The 18,565-nt window shown below is 36.1% G+C and overlaps 4 protein-coding genes and 1 non-coding gene across 6 annotated transcripts; 2 read left to right on the top strand and 3 right to left on the bottom strand.

The window, feature by feature from the left end:
- The first annotated feature begins 2,669 nt into the window (after positions 1-2,669).
- Positions 2,670-6,168, top strand: LOC113304434 (protein phosphatase inhibitor 2-like). Its single transcript, XM_026553552.1, has 5 exons — positions 2,670-2,785; positions 3,579-3,642; positions 4,451-4,563; positions 4,672-4,848; positions 5,691-6,168. Exons 2-5 carry the CDS (start codon positions 3,638-3,640, stop codon positions 5,927-5,929), a joined length of 534 nt encoding a protein of 177 aa, XP_026409337.1. The 5' UTR covers positions 2,670-2,785; positions 3,579-3,637; the 3' UTR covers positions 5,930-6,168.
- Positions 6,169-6,312: 144 nt separating this feature from the next.
- LOC113305213 (cyclin-A3-2-like) lies at positions 6,313-7,606 on the bottom strand. Its single transcript, XM_026554298.1, has 2 exons — positions 7,345-7,606; positions 6,313-6,626 (listed from the first exon to the last, which is right to left on the bottom strand). Exons 1-2 carry the CDS (start codon positions 7,604-7,606, stop codon positions 6,313-6,315), a joined length of 576 nt encoding a protein of 191 aa, XP_026410083.1.
- LOC113304435 lies at positions 7,112-8,332 on the bottom strand. Its single transcript, XM_026553553.1, has 2 exons — positions 7,902-8,332; positions 7,112-7,801 (listed from the first exon to the last, which is right to left on the bottom strand). Exons 1-2 carry the CDS (start codon positions 8,205-8,207, stop codon positions 7,763-7,765), a joined length of 345 nt encoding a protein of 114 aa, XP_026409338.1. The 5' UTR covers positions 8,208-8,332; the 3' UTR covers positions 7,112-7,762.
- A 2,884-nt stretch (positions 8,333-11,216) lies between these two features.
- Positions 11,217-11,290, top strand: TRNAV-AAC. Its single transcript has one exon. It is a non-coding gene; the product is annotated as a tRNA-Val (tRNA).
- A 1,778-nt stretch (positions 11,291-13,068) lies between these two features.
- Positions 13,069-16,295, bottom strand: LOC113306742 (GTP-binding protein BRASSINAZOLE INSENSITIVE PALE GREEN 2, chloroplastic-like). Of its 2 annotated transcripts, XM_026555653.1 has the most exons (4): positions 15,952-16,295; positions 14,806-15,535; positions 13,920-14,087; positions 13,069-13,813 (listed from the first exon to the last, which is right to left on the bottom strand). In XM_026555653.1, the coding sequence occupies exons 1-4, from the start codon at positions 15,987-15,989 to the stop codon at positions 13,427-13,429; spliced, it is 1,323 nt and encodes a 440-aa protein (XP_026411438.1). In that variant the 5' UTR covers positions 15,990-16,295; the 3' UTR covers positions 13,069-13,426. The 2 variants fall into 2 exon arrangements, with proteins under 2 accessions (XP_026411438.1, XP_026411437.1); XM_026555652.1 differs by having other exon boundaries at positions 14,806-16,295.
- Positions 16,296-18,565: the final 2,270 nt, after the last annotated feature.

Here is an 18,565-nt window from a genome sequence, read left to right as displayed (position 1 = left end):
TTTTCAAAATTAGATAAAAAATAGCTGTTACTTATATAGGTTTGGCTTATGTTCTAAAATTTCTATAAGCCGAACCTTTACTTTTTTTTCACGAAAATCTAGGAACGACTCTTTTTTTGAAAGATATAGCCGTTGTAAAACTATATTCTATATATACCTACATGTTTTTTCATATTCTTAACCACATATGCTCAACAAATGGCACCCCCAACTCCTAAGTTTACTTTAGAAGAAGATTTATCTCTTTGCACTAATTATGTAGCATACTATTCAAAGAAGGGTGAAGAACGACGAGTAAATGGTCTGATGAGTATGTACTACTTGGTTAGAATTCATGAAGCCTTCAGCACGGAAACGGGTAATCCTCACAACCGGGATAGTGCGTCATTGTTTTGCCGAATTATAAGTATTAAGAAAAAAGTCACAGACTTCATAGCTTTAGTTCGGATTGTGAGTCGATATCGACTCAAAGGTGAAACAAACTCTGAGATTGAAGTTCGAGCTCTAGAGGAATGGCGACGATGGAAGGGAAAGAATTTCAAATACAAAGATCACTACCACATTCTTAGAAGGTTTCTCATTACCCGGTTAGGATATTAGAAATTAATTGCAAGCCTACTATGTAGCAGGGATGTAATCCACAATTTCTATGAATTTGAAAAGTCTATTTGGAATGATATAATAATTCTTGTGTTCATGAATCATGAAAGGTTCGGATTTCTTCAGAAATATACTACAAGCCGAACCTAGCAAAGTAATTCTGATTTTTTAAAGTTTCAAGGTTCGGCTTGCAGTGAAATAATATTATAAGCCGAACCTGACAAAAAAACTCTGGTATTTTTTTGTTGTCAGGTTCGGCTTTCAATGAATTGTTCTTATAAGCCGAACCTGACAAAAAACACTTTGTTGTTCAGTGAATTGTTCTTATAAGCCGAACCTGAAATAATATTATAAGCCGAACCTGACAAAAAACACTTTAGGAAGAGCACCCTCCCGGAAGATTAACTTCAATTGTTCTAACCCCAAACATAACTCTCTTTCTTCTCGTTTTTCATGAAACAAAAATCCACAGTGAACGGTGCCTTTGTCGAAGTATGCCCCACAATGTTCATCAACGGCATCTCATATTTATTAGTCTTGTACGTGCAATCCAATATAATAACTTGTGGGAAGCATAGAGCCAATTGGGCGCATTCCGGGTGGGAAAGGAAAAGGTGTGTGACTTGACCGAAGTCATCCAACTTCTTTTGGAAAGCGTAGTTATTCTTCACCCCTAACCACACTACTTGTTGCATCACCATCCTACCTTGCAAATTGAGTCTTCTAATCTTTTGTCTTGCATTGTAGATAGTTTGTATAATCGACTTGTTATTCTTGTTGTCCGCCTTCAATTTGCTAAGAATCCTAGAAGGTGGCAAACGTGCCCGTGTCATTTTATCCACTTCTAGCATCTCGTCGGGTTTGAGTCGCGCTACTTTCGCATGTCCATGAAGGTCTTTGGGACGTGGGTGGTTATGACGACAATCCATATCTTTATTCATTATCCAATATTGATCTTCTTTGTTCATGGACTTATTCTTGAGGTTTAAAACGATCTTGAAAGGGCAATTTCTTTTCTTCGTCTTCGTCCTATTCTTTCTCCCGGTCTTCCCAACGTATACAGTACCCTTTTTAACCTTTCTAGCGCCGGTTCCACTACGCTCACAAATCATTTCAAACCGATCCTATCGGCTTTGTTGTCCTTTAACTAGTACACAATTTATCTTCATCGGGTGTTCCTCAAGCCAATCCAGAACTTCTGGTTTAGTTTTCCATATCTACGTTCATTCCAAAACAAGTAATTTGTAAGAAAAACTTTGGAATATTTCGACAACATTAAGGTAAACAAAAGGTTCTTACATACCAAATCATTTTGGAAGTGATCCTTGGTATCCTCGTGAATTATGTCTACTGGATCAGGTTGATTTTCCATGGGTCCAAGCACGATCTACAAAGAATATCACAAGGTTAAACACTAGAAAGGGAATATAATAACAAGGTTCGGCGCATTCGATAATCACATTATGTGCCGAAGTATAAACATTTACAGGTTTCGGCTTATACGATATCCTCAATATGTGCCGAACCACGAACAATATTTTAACCCAAAAATTAACAAATTCATGTTCGGCTCAGACGATAATCATATTATGTGCCGAACCTTGAACATAAGAGGTTTCGGCTGATACGATATTCTCCATATGTGCCGAACCAGTAAGCAATTATTTTTCTGATTTTGATATTTCACAACCTTTTTTGTCTTCATTCAGTAGTATGTCTTGGAAGATTTTGGCATGCCCAAAATTAAAGTTCTCACAAAAAGTTAATTTTCTAGTTTAAGAAGTCAAACTGAAATCGCTTTTACCAAAACTAATTTGTGATTTTTCTGTTTCGGAAAACAAAAGTAACTTGACCTTATCTCAGGAAGCATATTTATTTCTAGTGACCTTATTACGTTAATAGGGAGTAAACACAGTTGAGGCCGAGACGGTCTACATTTGGTGGGACTTGGTAGTGGTTGGGTACCATAAAGAGTAGGTCACATCACATCTTGTTAGGACAGGAGACAAGAAGGAATAAGATCATTAAATCTAGGGTAATTTCGGAATACAATCATCGTGTTCGCTGATATTCTTCATATCGGCAAATCAAAATCATTCAACATTCAAAGGAAAGTAGGAAACATTTTTCGCAGACCTCTCTTTCTTCCTCTGCTTCCCCATTCCGATTTTCTGTATCGCTCTCGGTAAGAAAATCTCCCCCCTCTCTGTATATTTATATTTATCTTTGTAATATATTCTTGTATGATTCCATAATTTTTCCAGCTTTCGTCTGACCTCTTTTGGTCAATCTATTTAGACCTAAATCAATTTTTTGGTGTGAATTTTCCTATAATCTGAGTTATTATAACATGGATATTTGATCAAATTTTGATGCTAAGTAGATTTGTGGAAATTTTCGCCTTAGAAATATTTCTCATTAATAATAAAGTTATTTGTTTCTCTCTGCAATGTGGAAAAAGCTAAATAGGGTATAATTTAATTCGCAGAGAAAGAAGAAATAAAATTTTGACCAGAAGTAGTTTTTATGTTTGTATCTGGTTTTTGATTCCACAATTTTATTGTTTTTTTTTTTTTGAGTTGTATACGAGTTATTCTACAAAATGTCTGAATGAATACGGAGAAATGCCTTTGTGGCTCATTATCAAAGACCTAGACATTTGTAAGAGATGAATTTGATATTTTGGACCATAATTTTGTTTCTTATAGAACTTGGATTATGTTTTTGGTGTATATTTCGGGTTCCAAATGGACAATAATGTCTAAAATTGGTAAAGCTACTGTCTGTGTTGAAGAATGGAGATGCAAAGTTTGTTGTTTCGAGTTTAGGTTTATTAATCTGGGAGATTGTGATAGAGGTTTTGTCGCTAAACCACTCTACGTCAAACTTGTTTCAACTTACTTGCATACTTGCAGCTGCAATTTTTTTGCATGTATGAATCACTAACTAGTGTAATTCTTGTCTTTTTGTCAACTTAGGTGTGTTTTGGAATATCTTGGTGTAGTTAGGGCATCCGCGAGGAATTAAATTTAATCCAATGAGGTAAATCTTGTCGCCTTCTTTTTGTATATTATCTTTTTACGTTGTGTATGCTTTCCATTATATGCTCATGTATAGAATGTTTAGCTTGGTGGATAACTATGTGGTGAAAGTCCTATACCCTTTTTACCCAGAGTGCTTTTCTTTCAGACTAGATGAAAAAACTAAAACTGTTCGAAGATCATATTCTAGATATCCTTTTTGGATGGGGCATATATCCATTATGGGCCAATTCAGTGATACCCACGTCCTACAATATGTCATTATCTAATCATGTAAACACCCTTTTCCCTTGTGATTTTGTCCCACGTAATCAAACACTAAATGAAGGAATTGTCAAACTTATCTTTTTTTTTCTTCACATTGTGGAGTCTTACCAAGCTAGAAGTTATCTCGACTGAGATGTTGAGCATATCACTTACATGGTCCATTGCGCCAACCACTTCAACCAGGGCGTAATGAAAGGCCCATCTTTGAAGTAGACCTGTTGATTGTATAAAAATGATACCAATTGAACTGTATGGTAGCAAGCTTTTACTTCTTGCATTTTTTTTGTCTTCTTCATTTTGTTGGTTTAAAGATCATTTTGTGTGAGCATTTCTACCAACACATGTATGATACACTGTTATTTTATGTACAGTTAAAATATGACTGAAAACGTTTGGGCATTCAAGTATTGGTTTCATGATACCTGCATATAATTGTAAACTTGCTGTATCTCCTCTTGGAGACTGACAATAGGCTTCCCAAGCCTCTATATCATCTTATGGCAAACTAAAGCAAATCACACTTGTTTCTCCTCTGGGATCAGGGGGCGTGTGAGATGGGATGAGGCTAACTTGGGGGAAATCGAGGCCAATAAACCAGTGAGGCAAAAAATCACTGAACCTAAGACTCCTTACCACCCCATGCTTGAGGAAGACGGTATGTTGTTGATGTATTTTCTTTTCAGCTAATAATATTCTTCTTCAGAAACATATTACGAAGTATTGTTGATCAGTTGTAACTCTTTTGGTATCAATTAATGTGCAGGTTCTATGTCTCCTGTTAATAATTTCGATGAGTGCATGGATAGAGCTGAACATGCAGAAGCTATACGAACTGCATTAACTGATGTTGCGTCGTCAAGTAGAAGCGGCAAACGATCTGGAGGTTGGACATCATCTGAAGATGAGGCAGATAACATGGACGAAGATGGTGATGATGAAGGTGCTTTGCTTTACTAAATATAACATATGCAACTTTTCTTTATGCTAGTCCTAGGTGAATGTTTTCTGGAAGAGTTTTTTTATGTAGATAGCACCTGGAATGACCCAATGATTTAAGATAGCACTTGGAAATGACCCAATAGTTTGACGGTGATTTAGATTGTCCTCACGTACGTTTACATGGTAAGTTGAGAGGGCTAGTATTTGTAGAATACGATGATGTGGTGAAATGGGAAACCTAGAACCTGTCTTCCTGTGAAATGGGAAACCTAAAACATGTTCTCTTGCAATTAGGCAGTTTTTGTCTTTACAGTGTATTTATGCAGTAGTTGTCAAATGCTTGCAACCTTCTGATAAATTTATACTTTGAAGTGTTGACCATCACATTAAACTTATTTTACCACTTGGTGCGGTACTGAACTGATCCATTCGTTTGGTCAAATATTGACTTTTCCCTAGATCTTTAAACCATTTTCATGATTCTGCACATGTGGGAACATTTTATATCTTAGATTTTGAAACCATCAATCCGTTGGTCAAATATTGACTTTTCCTAGATCTTAAAAATCATTTCATGATTCTGCACATGTGCAAACATTCTACATCCTAGATCTTGAAACCAACTGCGCCATTCTACACATGAACTCATTTGGAATGTTTCTGTATCAAATGAACCAGATGTTTGTTGCTTGTACTATTTTTGACTCAACATATCTTCTGCCTTCTATACTACTCTCTGATATTCCATAGTTTTATTAGGATTACGTGGTATTAGTTGAATCTGAACTTAGCTCACCTATAACACTATTCTCTGTTTCATCTTGTATCTTGGTTTTTCATCAGGTCCCGAAACAGATAGAAAGAAACATTTTAGGGAGCACAGGACAAAGCACTATGATGAGTATCGGAAAGTGAAAGAACTTCAACGTACAGGTTCCTTTGACGAAGATGAAGTCGAGGGAGACGGCGAAGATAAGGGGAAGGATGTGAAATCTGATTCATCATCATCATTAGCAGGTGGTGTAAAAGCTATAGACATCGATGAAGATAGTAAAAATGATCTACCTGAACAGCCTCAGTAAGACGCAGAGCTGTTTTCTTCTAGTAGAAAAACAAAACTGACACCAAACCCTGTTTATGGAAAATTACAAGAAAAAATTATGTGGATAAACCAGTTAAACTTTTGAATCTTTGATCATGTTGTCTTTTGTATGCTAATATTTGTACTTTTGGGGCCAGTAATGGCTTACTGAAAAATGTTTTCAAGATAAAATTTGAACTTGTAGTCTTTTTGAATTTGAAAGTATTGTGAATTTGCGAATTGTGGTAATTCGAAAACATGTAGAGAGCCAGCTGTTCTGCTTCCAATGCACATTCAATTACAAGTTAAGATGAATACAACTGAAAATTTCAGCTCTACATTAGGCTACTGTTACAACATTGGGGTAATTACCCATAATCAGTCTCAAAGAATGACATCTTCAAAGTAAGTCGATGGGATTTCTGAGGGAGAAATCAACAATGCAACACACTTGAACTTGTGCTGTTTATACTTATCTCTTACTGCTACCAAAGAACCCCATTTCTTATTCAACTGCAACTCATGAATAGCTAAAACACAATCCTTGAGATCAAATGAGCCATAACCTGAGTAAGTTCGCAGAGCTGAATTCCAAGGATGGATCTTAGGCTGCATTGTGAATTTCGAAAGAAAAACAACCGAAGCGGCAACCATAGACGGCAAGAACTTGATACAACGATAATCCAGTAAACTCAATTCTGCAAGATAATAACCCAAGAACTTCAACTTCAAATTCACAGCAAACAACTAATCCTCCTGCGCGGAGACCCGAATGATCAATCTCCTTAGAAATGTCTTAATTGTAGGATTCCCCATTTCAAAATTGTTGGAAATTTTGGGTTAAACAAGAGGATGAAAACAAAAACAGAAAATGGTGTACCCCTGACTTCAAGGCTCTTTCGATTCTTTTAGACAATAATTCGACCTTTCCCAATAAATTTGGCGAGTACAAACGGTCTCTCGAATTATGCCTTCAGGATTCAATGAAGCCCTAACACCGTAATCGAATTCAAGGATTGTACTTCCTTGACCCGACCAAGAACCACACTGTATAATTTTCTGATGATGCTTTTTAGAGAAGAAGAAAACAGATTGTTTTTTTTTTGATGTATTGGAATGGGAGAACATCTTCGCTACTTATATTGATATTCATGCCTGTTGGTAGTGTCGTTTCATCACCAACGGACGCTTCCAAAAGCCATTAATGGTGGCTTATGGGAAGAGACGCGTCTGTTCAATTTTGAATGGAAACTTCTAAATTTTACAAAGTAAAACCAGAAAAAAAATTCTACGAGACGCTGTCTCGGATTCTGCTCTGCGTAGCGACAAACCTTGAAAACGTTGAAAATATCCAACAAAAATTCAACAATCTAAGTATTTCCCTTTCCATCTTCAACATTTCATCCTTAGTAATACCAGCATTATTCGTTATACAACTAAACTCTTCCATACTAGGATGATCAATTTCCTCGTACTTTGCCGCAACAAACATACACGAAAGACCAAGCAATTCAAGTCTTTGTCGATGAACAGATTTCGACGAAAGAAATTTATCAATGTAAGAGACAGTAAGATAAAGTGTATCTTCCACAAATTCATACACTTGAGCTATTTTAACCAACCTATCTACCAAAATCGCTCGCATTTGAATTGTTATATCTTCTTGAATTCTCTCCATATAATCATCAGGGACGGATCCAAGAACTCTTAATTATTTTTGTTGTCCGGGGTAATAACCTTGTCGAGCATAATAATTCACATTTTTAGGATTTTGGGCTGTGACGGCTACCTGGGCTAAATAAATAAAACCCAGGTTAGCCCAGCTGTAGGTCCGTCAGTGATAATCATACATTGGCCTTCTCTTATCTTCAACCTAATCAATAAATAAAACCCATATCAAGCTAATTAACATCAACCGAAAACATAATTAAGCTCAAAATTCATCAAGATCTACACAAATTGAGTTCATATACCTCCATGAAATGAACATATTTATCGATATCAGTCGCGTAAACGGCTTCAATTTCCGCTTCTAATTTCCTTTTCTCTTCCTTCACTTTCCGCTTCTTCAATACGATCTTGTTCTTGGCTTTTTCAACAACTACATTGACTGATTTCACAGTCGGTAGGGAGTTTGTGAAGTTTGTAATCTCTCCCAGAGCGGCTCGCTTTTTCGACGAAACCGGAACTTGCACACACTGATCTGATGCAGCTGCTCGTCTCTTCTTCGATGTACCACCGGAAATGAACACAATGTTCTCCTCCTGAGCGGATTTCATGGTTTTTGGGTTTTTTTAGGGTTCAGTGTTTTGACAGTGAGAGAGAGAAGGGAAGTTAGCTGTTGCTAAGCTTAAAGCTAACAAATCTTCTTCTCTTCACTCAAAGAGTCAAGTCAAGAGAGAGAATAAAGATAATAGAAAAGTAAGTAATAAGATAAATAGTGTGTAAGCGGGTTTTTAATGGTTTGAAAAAAAATACTGACAAAATTATTTAAGAGGTAAGGAACCAGTGAGATTCTGCCATGTGGATGAGGTAAGTTAACGGTGAAAACAAAAGTTCAGCTGGTTGCTTTGGGTTTTTTTAGCCCACCAACAACCAAATGCTAAGCTTCACATGTTTTACGAGCAATTCCATTCAATCTGCAGGACCTAAACGATGCACTGAATGCGGGAGTAATTTATTTACAAGGCTGAATTGGGGGCCATGGAAATTAATTGGAGACCATGACACATTTTGTACCCACATCTAAAAATATATGGGGCTTCTAAAAATGAGGGTGAAATATTTATTTTATCCTTCTCTAATAAAAAAAAAAAGTTTGAGTCGTTAATATTAGACATGTATAAAAAAAACGAATCTCATTTAATATGAAAGGGTCGTCCGTATATAGTAATGCTTAACTGACAATCCTTAGAGTGATAGCTACAGAGAGTAAAAGGTTTTTTAGTCGTTCGTTTCTAAATATATATAGTTAACGACTCTATATGACATAAAAGATGGAGTCGTCATCTTTTAGGAACCTCATTGACGATTTTTTATAACTGAACAATGGAGTCGTTTATTTTGGTGCCAATTCATTGACGACTCTACAGGGTCGTTAGTTAATTATACTCACGACCTAACGACCCTCACACTGAGTTGTTGCATAGTGACCATGAATCGACCACTTGGAACACCATTCATGCGATTTGAAGAGTATAGGAAGTTTACCTGATTGATTAGAGCTCGGGGCTCCACATTTTGAGTGTTGGTTTCTTCATTTTGAGCAATGGGATCTTCATTTGGACCATTGTTCATAACTTCCTCTATCAACATCTCCTCATCAAACATCCAATCCATATGATTAGTTGAGACAATCTTACCATCAACGCAATCATTGTTGTTGTTTGAAGCTTCACCAACATCATTTCCTCCACTAGAATCACTCATTTCAAATAACCCTAAGTTTTCCCCCAAAACTCAACTTCTTCTTCTCCACAACACAAAAACACAATTTTTATTTTATCAAAGTTTTATCCCTAAATCTGATTTTAATCTACCCAAATTAATTAACAACTAATCAACACTCAATTAACACTAATAATCCAGGAGTAGTTTAGCCATTTCTAAAAAAGTGGGATAAGGGATAACTCCGAATCACTATTTCATGATCTTTTTTTGTCCTGTAGCTAGGGGTCCCCAATTACTATTTTAGGCCCCCAATTCAGCCATGTTTATTTATTATCCGGTAAAAACAATTACATTATGGTAAGCTCCACATCAATATTCCCACGATTAAAAATTGCATTTCTGACTGTTATTTTGGTGCAGCATGTTACTGCCGAAGGCTCAACATTGGTAAGGTAAGCAGAAAATGCAGCAAGAAACAAAACGGTTGGTTCTTCGACCTCCGTACTGCTCCTTGTTTGAACTAAATTGTTCCCATGTACATTATTTCAATGCCCTTTTTTTCCTTATTGTTATGTGCTTTAACACTTTGCATTGTTCTATTGTAGTCTATTTAAGTGAACGAAATGCTAAGAGTAGGATTATTTTAGTACTCCAGATTTATATAAATTCATTATAGGTTGAGAAAATGATTAACTTGCCTTGAGAATAGAGTCTGTTTAGCAGAGTGCACATTTCATATTGATTTTGCCACACACTATCGATAAGAAGACATGTATTTGATTTGTGGTACACTGAATTTGTGGTGCAATGGTAGCACAACCGACTCCATATCAGAAAAGGCGTGTTCGATTGACGTCAGGTTCACTAATTTTAGTTCATCAATTTTGGTTGTTGATACCATAAATAATATGATATTTTCTGAACTTTTAATTTTGGCGATCAATTTCGGTTGTTGACACCATATTATTTATTTATTTTATTTTCTGATTTTTGTTTTTGAGATCAACTTCGGTTGTTGACACCATATTATTAAGGTAATCTATTTTTTAATGGATAAGGTTTTTAAATGATAGGGGTATATTTATTGTTGTATAAGGGTATATTTGTTGGGTGTCAAAACTAAGGGTATTTAATTAATATACCCATTTGATTTTCCTAACCGCGTAAGACGTTAACCATTGGGAGTTCTTGATGTCCCAACCGTTAGGTTGAAGGCCAAGACGATATGATATCCCAGCCGAAAAGGCTTCAGAAAAGCATTTTGAAAAAACCCTAAAATCATCAATTGAACCTATTTTTTCAATCTAATGGTAAAATAACTGGTGGGTTTTTCGATTCTTACCTAGTAGGAGTCATTTGTGGAGGATTTGCAGGTGTTTGGACAGATTGGTTCACCACATGAGGACTTGTAGGTGTTTGGAGAGATTGGTTCACCACATCTCCATGAAAACGAACATCAATAACTTGCCCTGATTCAGAATCGGGGTTCAATCGGCCGGATCTTGTCACTCTTGATCTTGTTGTCATCTTGAGAATCAATGGAGAAAAGAGGAATTTTGATATTTGGTTTTTGAGAGTTTTTGAGAAGAAGAAGAAGAAGAATAAAGAAAATGAATGGATTTTGATGTTTGGTTTTTATTTAAGATTAAGATTAGGATTATTTAGAAAAAAGGGTAAATCTGACTTTTCAATCACTTGAATCTCCCCCTATCTATAATTTATCTCCCCTAAACATTTAAGCCCCGAAATGGTGAACGGGTTAAGTCCCAATAATTTTTTTATATTTAAAAATAGGAAGGGATCCTACACGAATATCAATTGTGAGATCTGAGATGAAAATCCTTTCCATATTTTAGTATTCATATTTGTACAATAGTATTTGAGGAAAAGTCACCAATGGTTTCGTGGTGTAGTTGGTTATCACGTCAGTCTAACACACTGAAGGTCTCCAGTTCAAACCTGGGCGAAGCCAGTTGTTTTTTTTTAAATTTCTTTTCTTTCAATCAAACCTAGAAGAGACACTGAGCTGAGTCTAAATCTCATTTACCATTTTATTTGCATTTTGCAAAGTTCTCTTTTCACCTGAACCCTCATTAACCAAATAAAATTTTCATCTTCTCATTATCAGTCTCTCTCCAAGGACCAAATCAAGAAGACCCATTTCAATTTTTCACTATGGGAACCACTCTCTGATCCGTTTCTCATTTGATCTCTAGCAAAAAAAAGAAATTGGGATTCAATTTACACTCTCTTCAGCTATTTCTATCACTCCTCTTTGAATAAAGGGTTTCATGATGGGGAGGTTTAACATTCTACCAAAAGATATTGTGTTAGAAATCCTATGCCGTTTACATACCGAGTCGGTTCTACACTGCAAATTAGTCTCTAAACTATGGAGGGGTGTTGTTCATCATCAATCGTTCTCTCAAATGTACTTGAATCATCTTGATTCTACTAATGATTCTGGTAAGTTGAGTTTCATTTTCTTAAGTTATGAACAAGGGCTTAAAGAATTTTATTATACTGAGTATGATGAGAATTGTCATGAGACACCCTTTAATAGAATAACAAGGATGGATTTAGAACCTTCAGTTAAGCATGATTTTTCTTTTGCTGGATCCTGCAATGGCTTAATTTGCTTCAATGAATATGAATACCTTATAAACGAAGATCATCATTCACCTGCTTATATCTGTAATCCTATTACTAGAGAATATATTAACCTTCCAAAATTTGAAGGGAAAGGCATACTAAACTTGTTAACTGGATTTGGTTACATTCTGTCAACGAATGAGTACAAGGTTGTTAGAATCCAGAATCCCAAGAGAGACCTAAGTGTTGGAATGGTTCAGGTATACACTTTTGGTAGTGGTATTGGATGGAGAAACGCGGGAGCGAGGGACATGAATTTAAAATATGTTCCACTGTGTCATGGTGCGTTTGCAAATGGAGCTCTTCATTGGGTGGACTGGGAAGGAACCGTTGTTGCTTTCCATTTAGCTGATGAAAAGTGTAGTCATCTTCCAGCGCCACCTTGTTGGACACGAACTGGTAGTCGATATATAGGGGTTTTAGGTGGTTTTGTAAGTGTTACTTATTATCATTGTGCTGCTGGTGGTGTTGATATATGGTTGTTGAAGAAGAATAAAGATAATGGTGACTTCGAGCTGGAGTAAAGATGTTTTGTAAGTGTTTCAAGTTTAACATGGATATAGATCAACAATGAGATTTTTCTCTACAATTGTTAGGTTTGTACAACTGCACTGATTGCTGGAGTGTCATTGTTCCTTTCCTTCTGGGACCTGATTATTGAGTGCCACTGTTTATTTTTTTCCATTTTTCTTTTGAGCATCTTTTCCTTTGCTGGTTAATAGGAGTTTCTCAAAGTTGATTTTACTTGGCATTGCAGCACCATTAACTGAAACAGACACTGCTTTAATGAAGAGGTAATTCCACTCAAGGAGGTAAAAGTCTGGCAAGGAGGAGTGGAGAATTGGTTTATGACATGTAATATGACCGATGAAATGCCATGGTATCTGGATATGTTTTTGGCTTTTTTGTGTGTTGATTTGTACTTTTGTTGTTCTACTGATATTAGCTGAATTCTACAGATACGTTTGTAGTACCTCGCGGTTTTTAAGACTACCATTACCGTTTGACAGAGAATTTTTTGCTGCATAAACAAGTACTAGTATTACAGTTATCATCAAGCAAAAAAAAAAAAAAAAAAAAAAACGACCATCAATCACATATACAGGGTAGGATGTTTATTTGTAATTGTAATCATTTGACTGAGCCGGAGAGTACTTCATGATGGTTCACATTGGCTAATAACAAACACGGCGACCAAATTTAGACCTGCTAAAGGTCCACTCCAAAAATAAGTACCCAATGATCCCTCTGTGCCATTCCCAACATACACAAACTTGATTCGGGTTTATGCGGGGAATGACAAGATCGTTGTGCAAAACAAAATAATCCCAACCATCTGGCTCTTGAGAAATCTCAATTTGCTTCTCCCTCAGACCAGTCAGTTGCTTCCTTTCTTCACCTTCACTTCAAACGTCCACCTTTAGGTGAAATTTGAAACCAGCATGGAACTCTTATGCTAGCAAGAACTTGTATCTGCCGCATTATCTGGAAATGGTGATGAATCAGACGCAGCATCTTTGCCATGCTTTTGCTTCTTCTGCTTTTTGCTTTGAGGTTGTTTATTTGTAGCTCGATCTGCTTGAGATACAATCTTAGAGACTGTAAATCCTGGCACTTCAAAGTGGTTTGACCTTTGTGGGATAAGTGAGTTCCGTAATGTAACATCAATGCCATCATAAGTCCAAACACCTATACGGGCTTCCCCTTTTAGTCCCACGGCAAACCAACCAACGCCAGAAGCTGAGACGTCTATGGAGCTTACATCCCAACTGTTTCCCGACACATGCAATTTCTTCCGGACCCAGTTTCCAAGTTCCTCGACTCTTTCCTCATTGATAGGTGGCTACAAAACATAAATGCATAACAAGGCTCAGATTCAACAAACCTTAAATATTGATTATTTTTCTGTTCACGAGAGACTTCTTGATATTTCAAAGACAAAATAATACCTGTAACTGACGACCAAAATGGTGTTCGCGCATAGTCTCAACATTCTCTGTTCTTCCCATATGCAAAGGAAGGTAAGGAGAAGCCCAGACGGTAACGTAAACTGTATCAACAGATGTTTCCTCTACATCCAGTCTCATTAGGCCAGCAATATGAACAGTATAACCAGCCTGTCAATTTGTCATGATAATATCAGCGTCACAAAGATCAAGATATCAAAAGAACCAAGTAACTAAGCTTGGTCTGACCATTATCAAATGATCTAGCCTATGCAACAATTGTCATCCCATCCACTTTTACCAGATCTGCCTATATATACAAATAACACTCAAAAGAGTCCCAACCTATATGACACCCTTCCTAATTCTTGTCAGGCTATTACTAACAGAAAGAATCAGGGGGCGCTGAAAAAGAATTATAAACTACACAAAGAATTTGAAAAGTAATAAGGAAATTTTTATCCCCCTCGATAATATATCCTCGACATGCTTTTTTTCCAAACTCCAATCTAACATAATACTCGAAACATTAAAACAGACATGAGAGGAAACAGGTAATATTCGAGTAGATCATGGCTCTCAAAGTTGACATATCTATAGTCCCTACATTAATGCTCTTCACTTAGATTCAAACACAACAGTTTCATTCAGTTGAACGAATAAAGACTGATGATTCTGTTTCACATTTACTGCTGAGCAGTAACAAAACATGCTACAAACCTTCTGAGATATCACTAACTAAATTACCAACATCATATAAATCGTTCAAGGCAACAAACTAGCCTTTCAGTAAACTAATGTTGGATTTACTACGTATCATACTCTATAAGCAAAATTGCAGAGCTCACATCAAACTCAACATCTCAAATTAATATTATAATCTACTAACCTTGATTCTGTAGGTTCTTGGTTTCAACTCCTTGCTTATTTGCACCAATTTCTGTTCTTCCCTCGTAAGTCTTGTCGTAAGCTGGTGAGGATGCAAAAGTCCTGGAGTATCGAACAATTTCGCTTGACCAGGAAGAATACCCTCTACCCTGATAATCCCCAGAGTAGTCCCAGGCACAGGAGCTTCAGTCAATTCATTAACTTCCCCTCCACTAGCATGTTTACCTATCGAGTTAATCAGCGTCGATTTCCCTGCATTCTGAGCTCCAACAGCCCAAACATTTCCTCTAGCACCAGCCAGCTTACAAACATCATCCACAAGATTTTTCAAACCCCAACCTCTAACTGCACTAACCAAATGAACACTAGTAACCTTATTAGCTCCTCCTTCACGAGCACGTGTACGAATCCAATGCTCCAACCTCGTAGGCGATAAAGAAGGTGGAAGCAGATCAATTTTCGTCACCACAAGAACAACTCTAGGTACATTCCCTGATTTCCCTTGTTTCCAATCTACTGAATTCTCATCAATAGTATCCGAAACCAATCTCGCAACTTTCCTAGGAAATGACCCATCAAAATCAGCAGCATCAACAACCATTAAAACAACTGACCTTGCCCCACTTGTCGACACCAATTTCCTACCAATTGTATGATCGAAATCGAAATCCGGTAACAAGTTCTCCACCGTAACATCTTTCACTCTCCCGTAATAACGTAGCGAATGACATCTAGCACAAACAACCGGTTTCGAACCAAATTTAGTAGCTTTTGGGAGTTGTTCAGGCTCATTATTAACTTCATTGAGACTGCCCCTTTTGATAGAATCTGAGATCTCAGTTTCATCAAATATGGGTTGTCTATCTAATTTCATTTTATAATCTGGCTTCTTCTCTGAAGGTTTCATGAAGTAACCCGGTAATTTTGGGTCTAACCCTTGCATATGAACACCACAACCAGGACAAATTACATGATTTTGAGATGTTTTCTCATCGAAATTTCCTTCCCTTATGAATTTCAAACATGTTTGTGATTCAGAAGAGAAAAATCTTGAACGATTCGAAGGAAATTGGTGTGGGTATTGGTTATAAAGGGTTGAATTGAAATTGGAAAGTAAGTGAGAGTTTAAAGATTGAAAATTGCTTACCTGCGAAGAAGAACTGATGAAGGCGAGGTGAAACCCATGTTTGAATTTGAAAGGTGAGAACTTTCGAGCTAACATTTCTGGGTTTTGATTTTTATCTCTCGTTGGTGATGAAAGGGTTTAGGGTTTTAGGTTTTATTGAATTTCTGAAACTTCATGTCTATATCCACTTCTCAAACATGTGCACAAAATCCTTCGTTTAAAATAAAAGAACAAACGAACAGATGTTTGGTGTGCGCAAGCACTAAGGTTATCCTTGGCTGGACTGCGATTAGGGTTTTTAGCTACAACGATCCTAGACTAATCGCCAAATGACCCAAATTTTTCCGAAGGAAAATCCAATGACACTGAACCAACAAGGATTAGCTCAGGTGGCCAGGAGCCAACACTCATACTTGAGGTTAGTGATCGAGTCTAAGTTCAAAAGTTTGGAGATCTCGCGAAAACTCTTCTTATTGGGCCGAGTCTGTTCAGAAGAGTAGGCTGGATCCGGTCTGCGTTCAAGAGTTTGGAGATTTCTTGAAAACTCCTTTTTTTTTTTATGTAAACTGTGGGGTTGGGCCGAGTCTGTTAAGGAGAGTAGACTGAGTAACTGTGGATTTGTCAGGAGGCAGGTCCAGGCGTGCCATGACACTGGCAGCTATTCCAGGATGGGGATTGATGCGGTTAAAGTGGATGCATTTCCTTGTTTTATACTTCGGAATTTCTCCCGAAGTAAATTTTGAATTCTTTAGTTAGTAGATAATTAAGCATATTTTAACATAAACTTATTGATCTACTTTTCCATAATACACGGAAATTTTATCGTTTGTTTCTTCTTTATTCAATCCTGGATACTCCCACTAGTCATGATGAGGATATAGAAGTACCTATCAAACTAAAGTTGGTTCTTATAAAAATAATTCATCACAATAACACCATGTGAAGTTGGAATAAAAGACATGCCAAGTTAATTTTATGCACTTTTTGCATGCATATATGGAGCCCAAAAAACTAAATGCAAGTAAAGAAAACAAACAAGACTCGCAGGAGTTGTATTCATATTTTCTTGTTTATATATATTGTCTAGCTCTAAGCATAATACATTGAGATACATACCAAAATTAAACAAAAATGTTAGTGTATGTTGATGTTTTTTATCGTCTATTAATTCGATGTCTACACTAAGATTTTGGAGAAAACTGAGTTGTTTATTACAGAAAATGAGGGTTCAAAGAGTCTTTTGATGTTTAGGAAGATTCCATAGGTGTTTGAATGTATCTAGGAGATAAATCTTTCTTTCTTTCTTTTTGTATTCTCTAATTTAGTAAACGCAAAAATTTCCAGTTTATTGCGACCGAGTTGTTTATTACGGAAATTTAGTGCTCAAGAGTCTTTTTGATGATTAAGAAAAATTCAAAGATCTTTCGATATATCCTGAAGATAAATCTGTTGTTTTTCATTTGTAATTTCCAATTATTAAAGACATAATCTAAAAATGAGAGGGTATTAAGTACACCACTGACTTTTTCGTTCGGTAACATGTATTGCATGTATACCAACTTAATGATCCTTCCCAATATTATATAGAGTTTGTATCTTTATCTTTTCACAATCAAAAAGTCTATACAATAGAGTCCATGAACCTAATCGTTTAGAAGAGTACTTGTACGATCTCAAAAATCAATATGTAAGATCAAATTAATCATATCCAAATAATTGAATCTGGATTCTGATAAGTATGAAACAGAAGAAATAAAATGATCAAATTAATCATATCCAAATACAAATATGGGCAAATATTACGTCTCTGAAAAAAGAAAAAAAATGGTGTTCCGTGGAGTAAACCGACTAAAGAAAGGCTCTTGGAGTAAACTTCAATGAAGAAATCACTTATCGCAGAATTGATACAGTAGATTATTACTGTATTTTCAAGATCCAAGTTTTGGATTTTGTCTTGCCAAAAACTTAGGGTTTGTTCTTCCTTAAGCTTTAGTGGAAATCAACAGTCATTTGGTCCATCAAAAAATTGATTTGAGATCGAAATCACCAAGCTTCATACCCATCCGAGATTTTACATAAATGGTAAACTTCAAATTTCTGATTTGATTTAAGGATTTTTTATTTTTTTCTTATCATATTTTGATTTATGAACCAGTGCGATTTGAAAAGATAACAGTGAATGCCTATTAATATTAGGAAAAGCAACATCATAATCTCTGATTTTTAACATACGATCAACAATTTCATTGATTGTTCTTGAATTAATTAATGATTCATTCAGGGTTTAGTGGGAAAAGATGGAGAGTTTTGTTTACCCACGTAAACAAGGTTTACAATATATTGATAGTGTTATATCTAACTATAGTGTAGGTTGCATTTAGTTATTTCCCACTCCAAATATATCTTTTGTTATATGTTGTTTTTTTTGTATTTAATTTTGGTTACTTCCACTAGTCATGATGAAGATACATAAGTATCTAGTAAACTAAAATGACTTTTTATTGAAAATTTTATACCATCAAAATCATGTGAAGTTGAAATAAATAAAACACCAAGTTAATTTTATGTTTTCTTTGCATGCATATATGGAGGCCAAAAAACTGAATGCAAGTAGGGAAAATAAGCAAGAGTCATA

The sequence above is a fragment of the Papaver somniferum genome, chromosome 8, assembly GCF_003573695.1.
Source record: "Papaver somniferum cultivar HN1 chromosome 8, ASM357369v1, whole genome shotgun sequence".
In the NCBI taxonomy this organism is placed as follows: Eukaryota; Viridiplantae; Streptophyta; class Magnoliopsida; order Ranunculales; family Papaveraceae; genus Papaver; species Papaver somniferum.
Note: the sequence above shows the minus strand (reverse complement) of the source record. Positions and strands in the feature narration are given on the sequence as shown.

Excerpts from the sequence above, each read along its gene's own strand:
- LOC113304434 (XM_026553552.1), top strand. Across the intron at positions 4,564-4,671 it reads CCCCATGCTTGAGGAAGACG|GTTCTATGTCTCCTGTTAAT; the intron begins GTATGTTGTTGA and ends ATTAATGTGCAG. Across the intron at positions 4,849-5,690 it reads CGAAGATGGTGATGATGAAG|GTCCCGAAACAGATAGAAAG; the intron begins GTGCTTTGCTTT and ends GTTTTTCATCAG.
- LOC113305213 (XM_026554298.1), bottom strand. The coding sequence starts at position 7,606 with ATGGAGAGAATTCAAGAAGATATAACAATTCAAATGCGAGCGATTTTG. Across the intron at positions 6,627-7,344 it reads TTGTATAACGAATAATGCTG|AATTGAGTTTACTGGATTAT; the intron begins GTATTACTAAGG and ends ATTATCTTGCAG.
- LOC113304435 (XM_026553553.1), bottom strand. The coding sequence starts at position 8,207 with ATGAAATCCGCTCAGGAGGAGAACATTGTGTTCATTTCCGGTGGTACA. Across the intron at positions 7,802-7,901 it reads AATATGTTCATTTCATGGAG|GTTGAAGATAAGAGAAGGCC; the intron begins GTATATGAACTC and ends TTTATTGATTAG.
- LOC113306742 (XM_026555652.1), bottom strand. The coding sequence starts at position 16,026 with ATGTTAGCTCGAAAGTTCTCACCTTTCAAATTCAAACATGGGTTTCAC. Across the intron at positions 14,088-14,805 it reads CAAGAACCTACAGAATCAAG|GCTGGTTATACTGTTCATAT; the intron begins GTTAGTAGATTA and ends ACAAATTGACAG. Across the intron at positions 13,814-13,919 it reads ATTTTGGTCGTCAGTTACAG|CCACCTATCAATGAGGAAAG; the intron begins GTATTATTTTGT and ends TATGTTTTGTAG.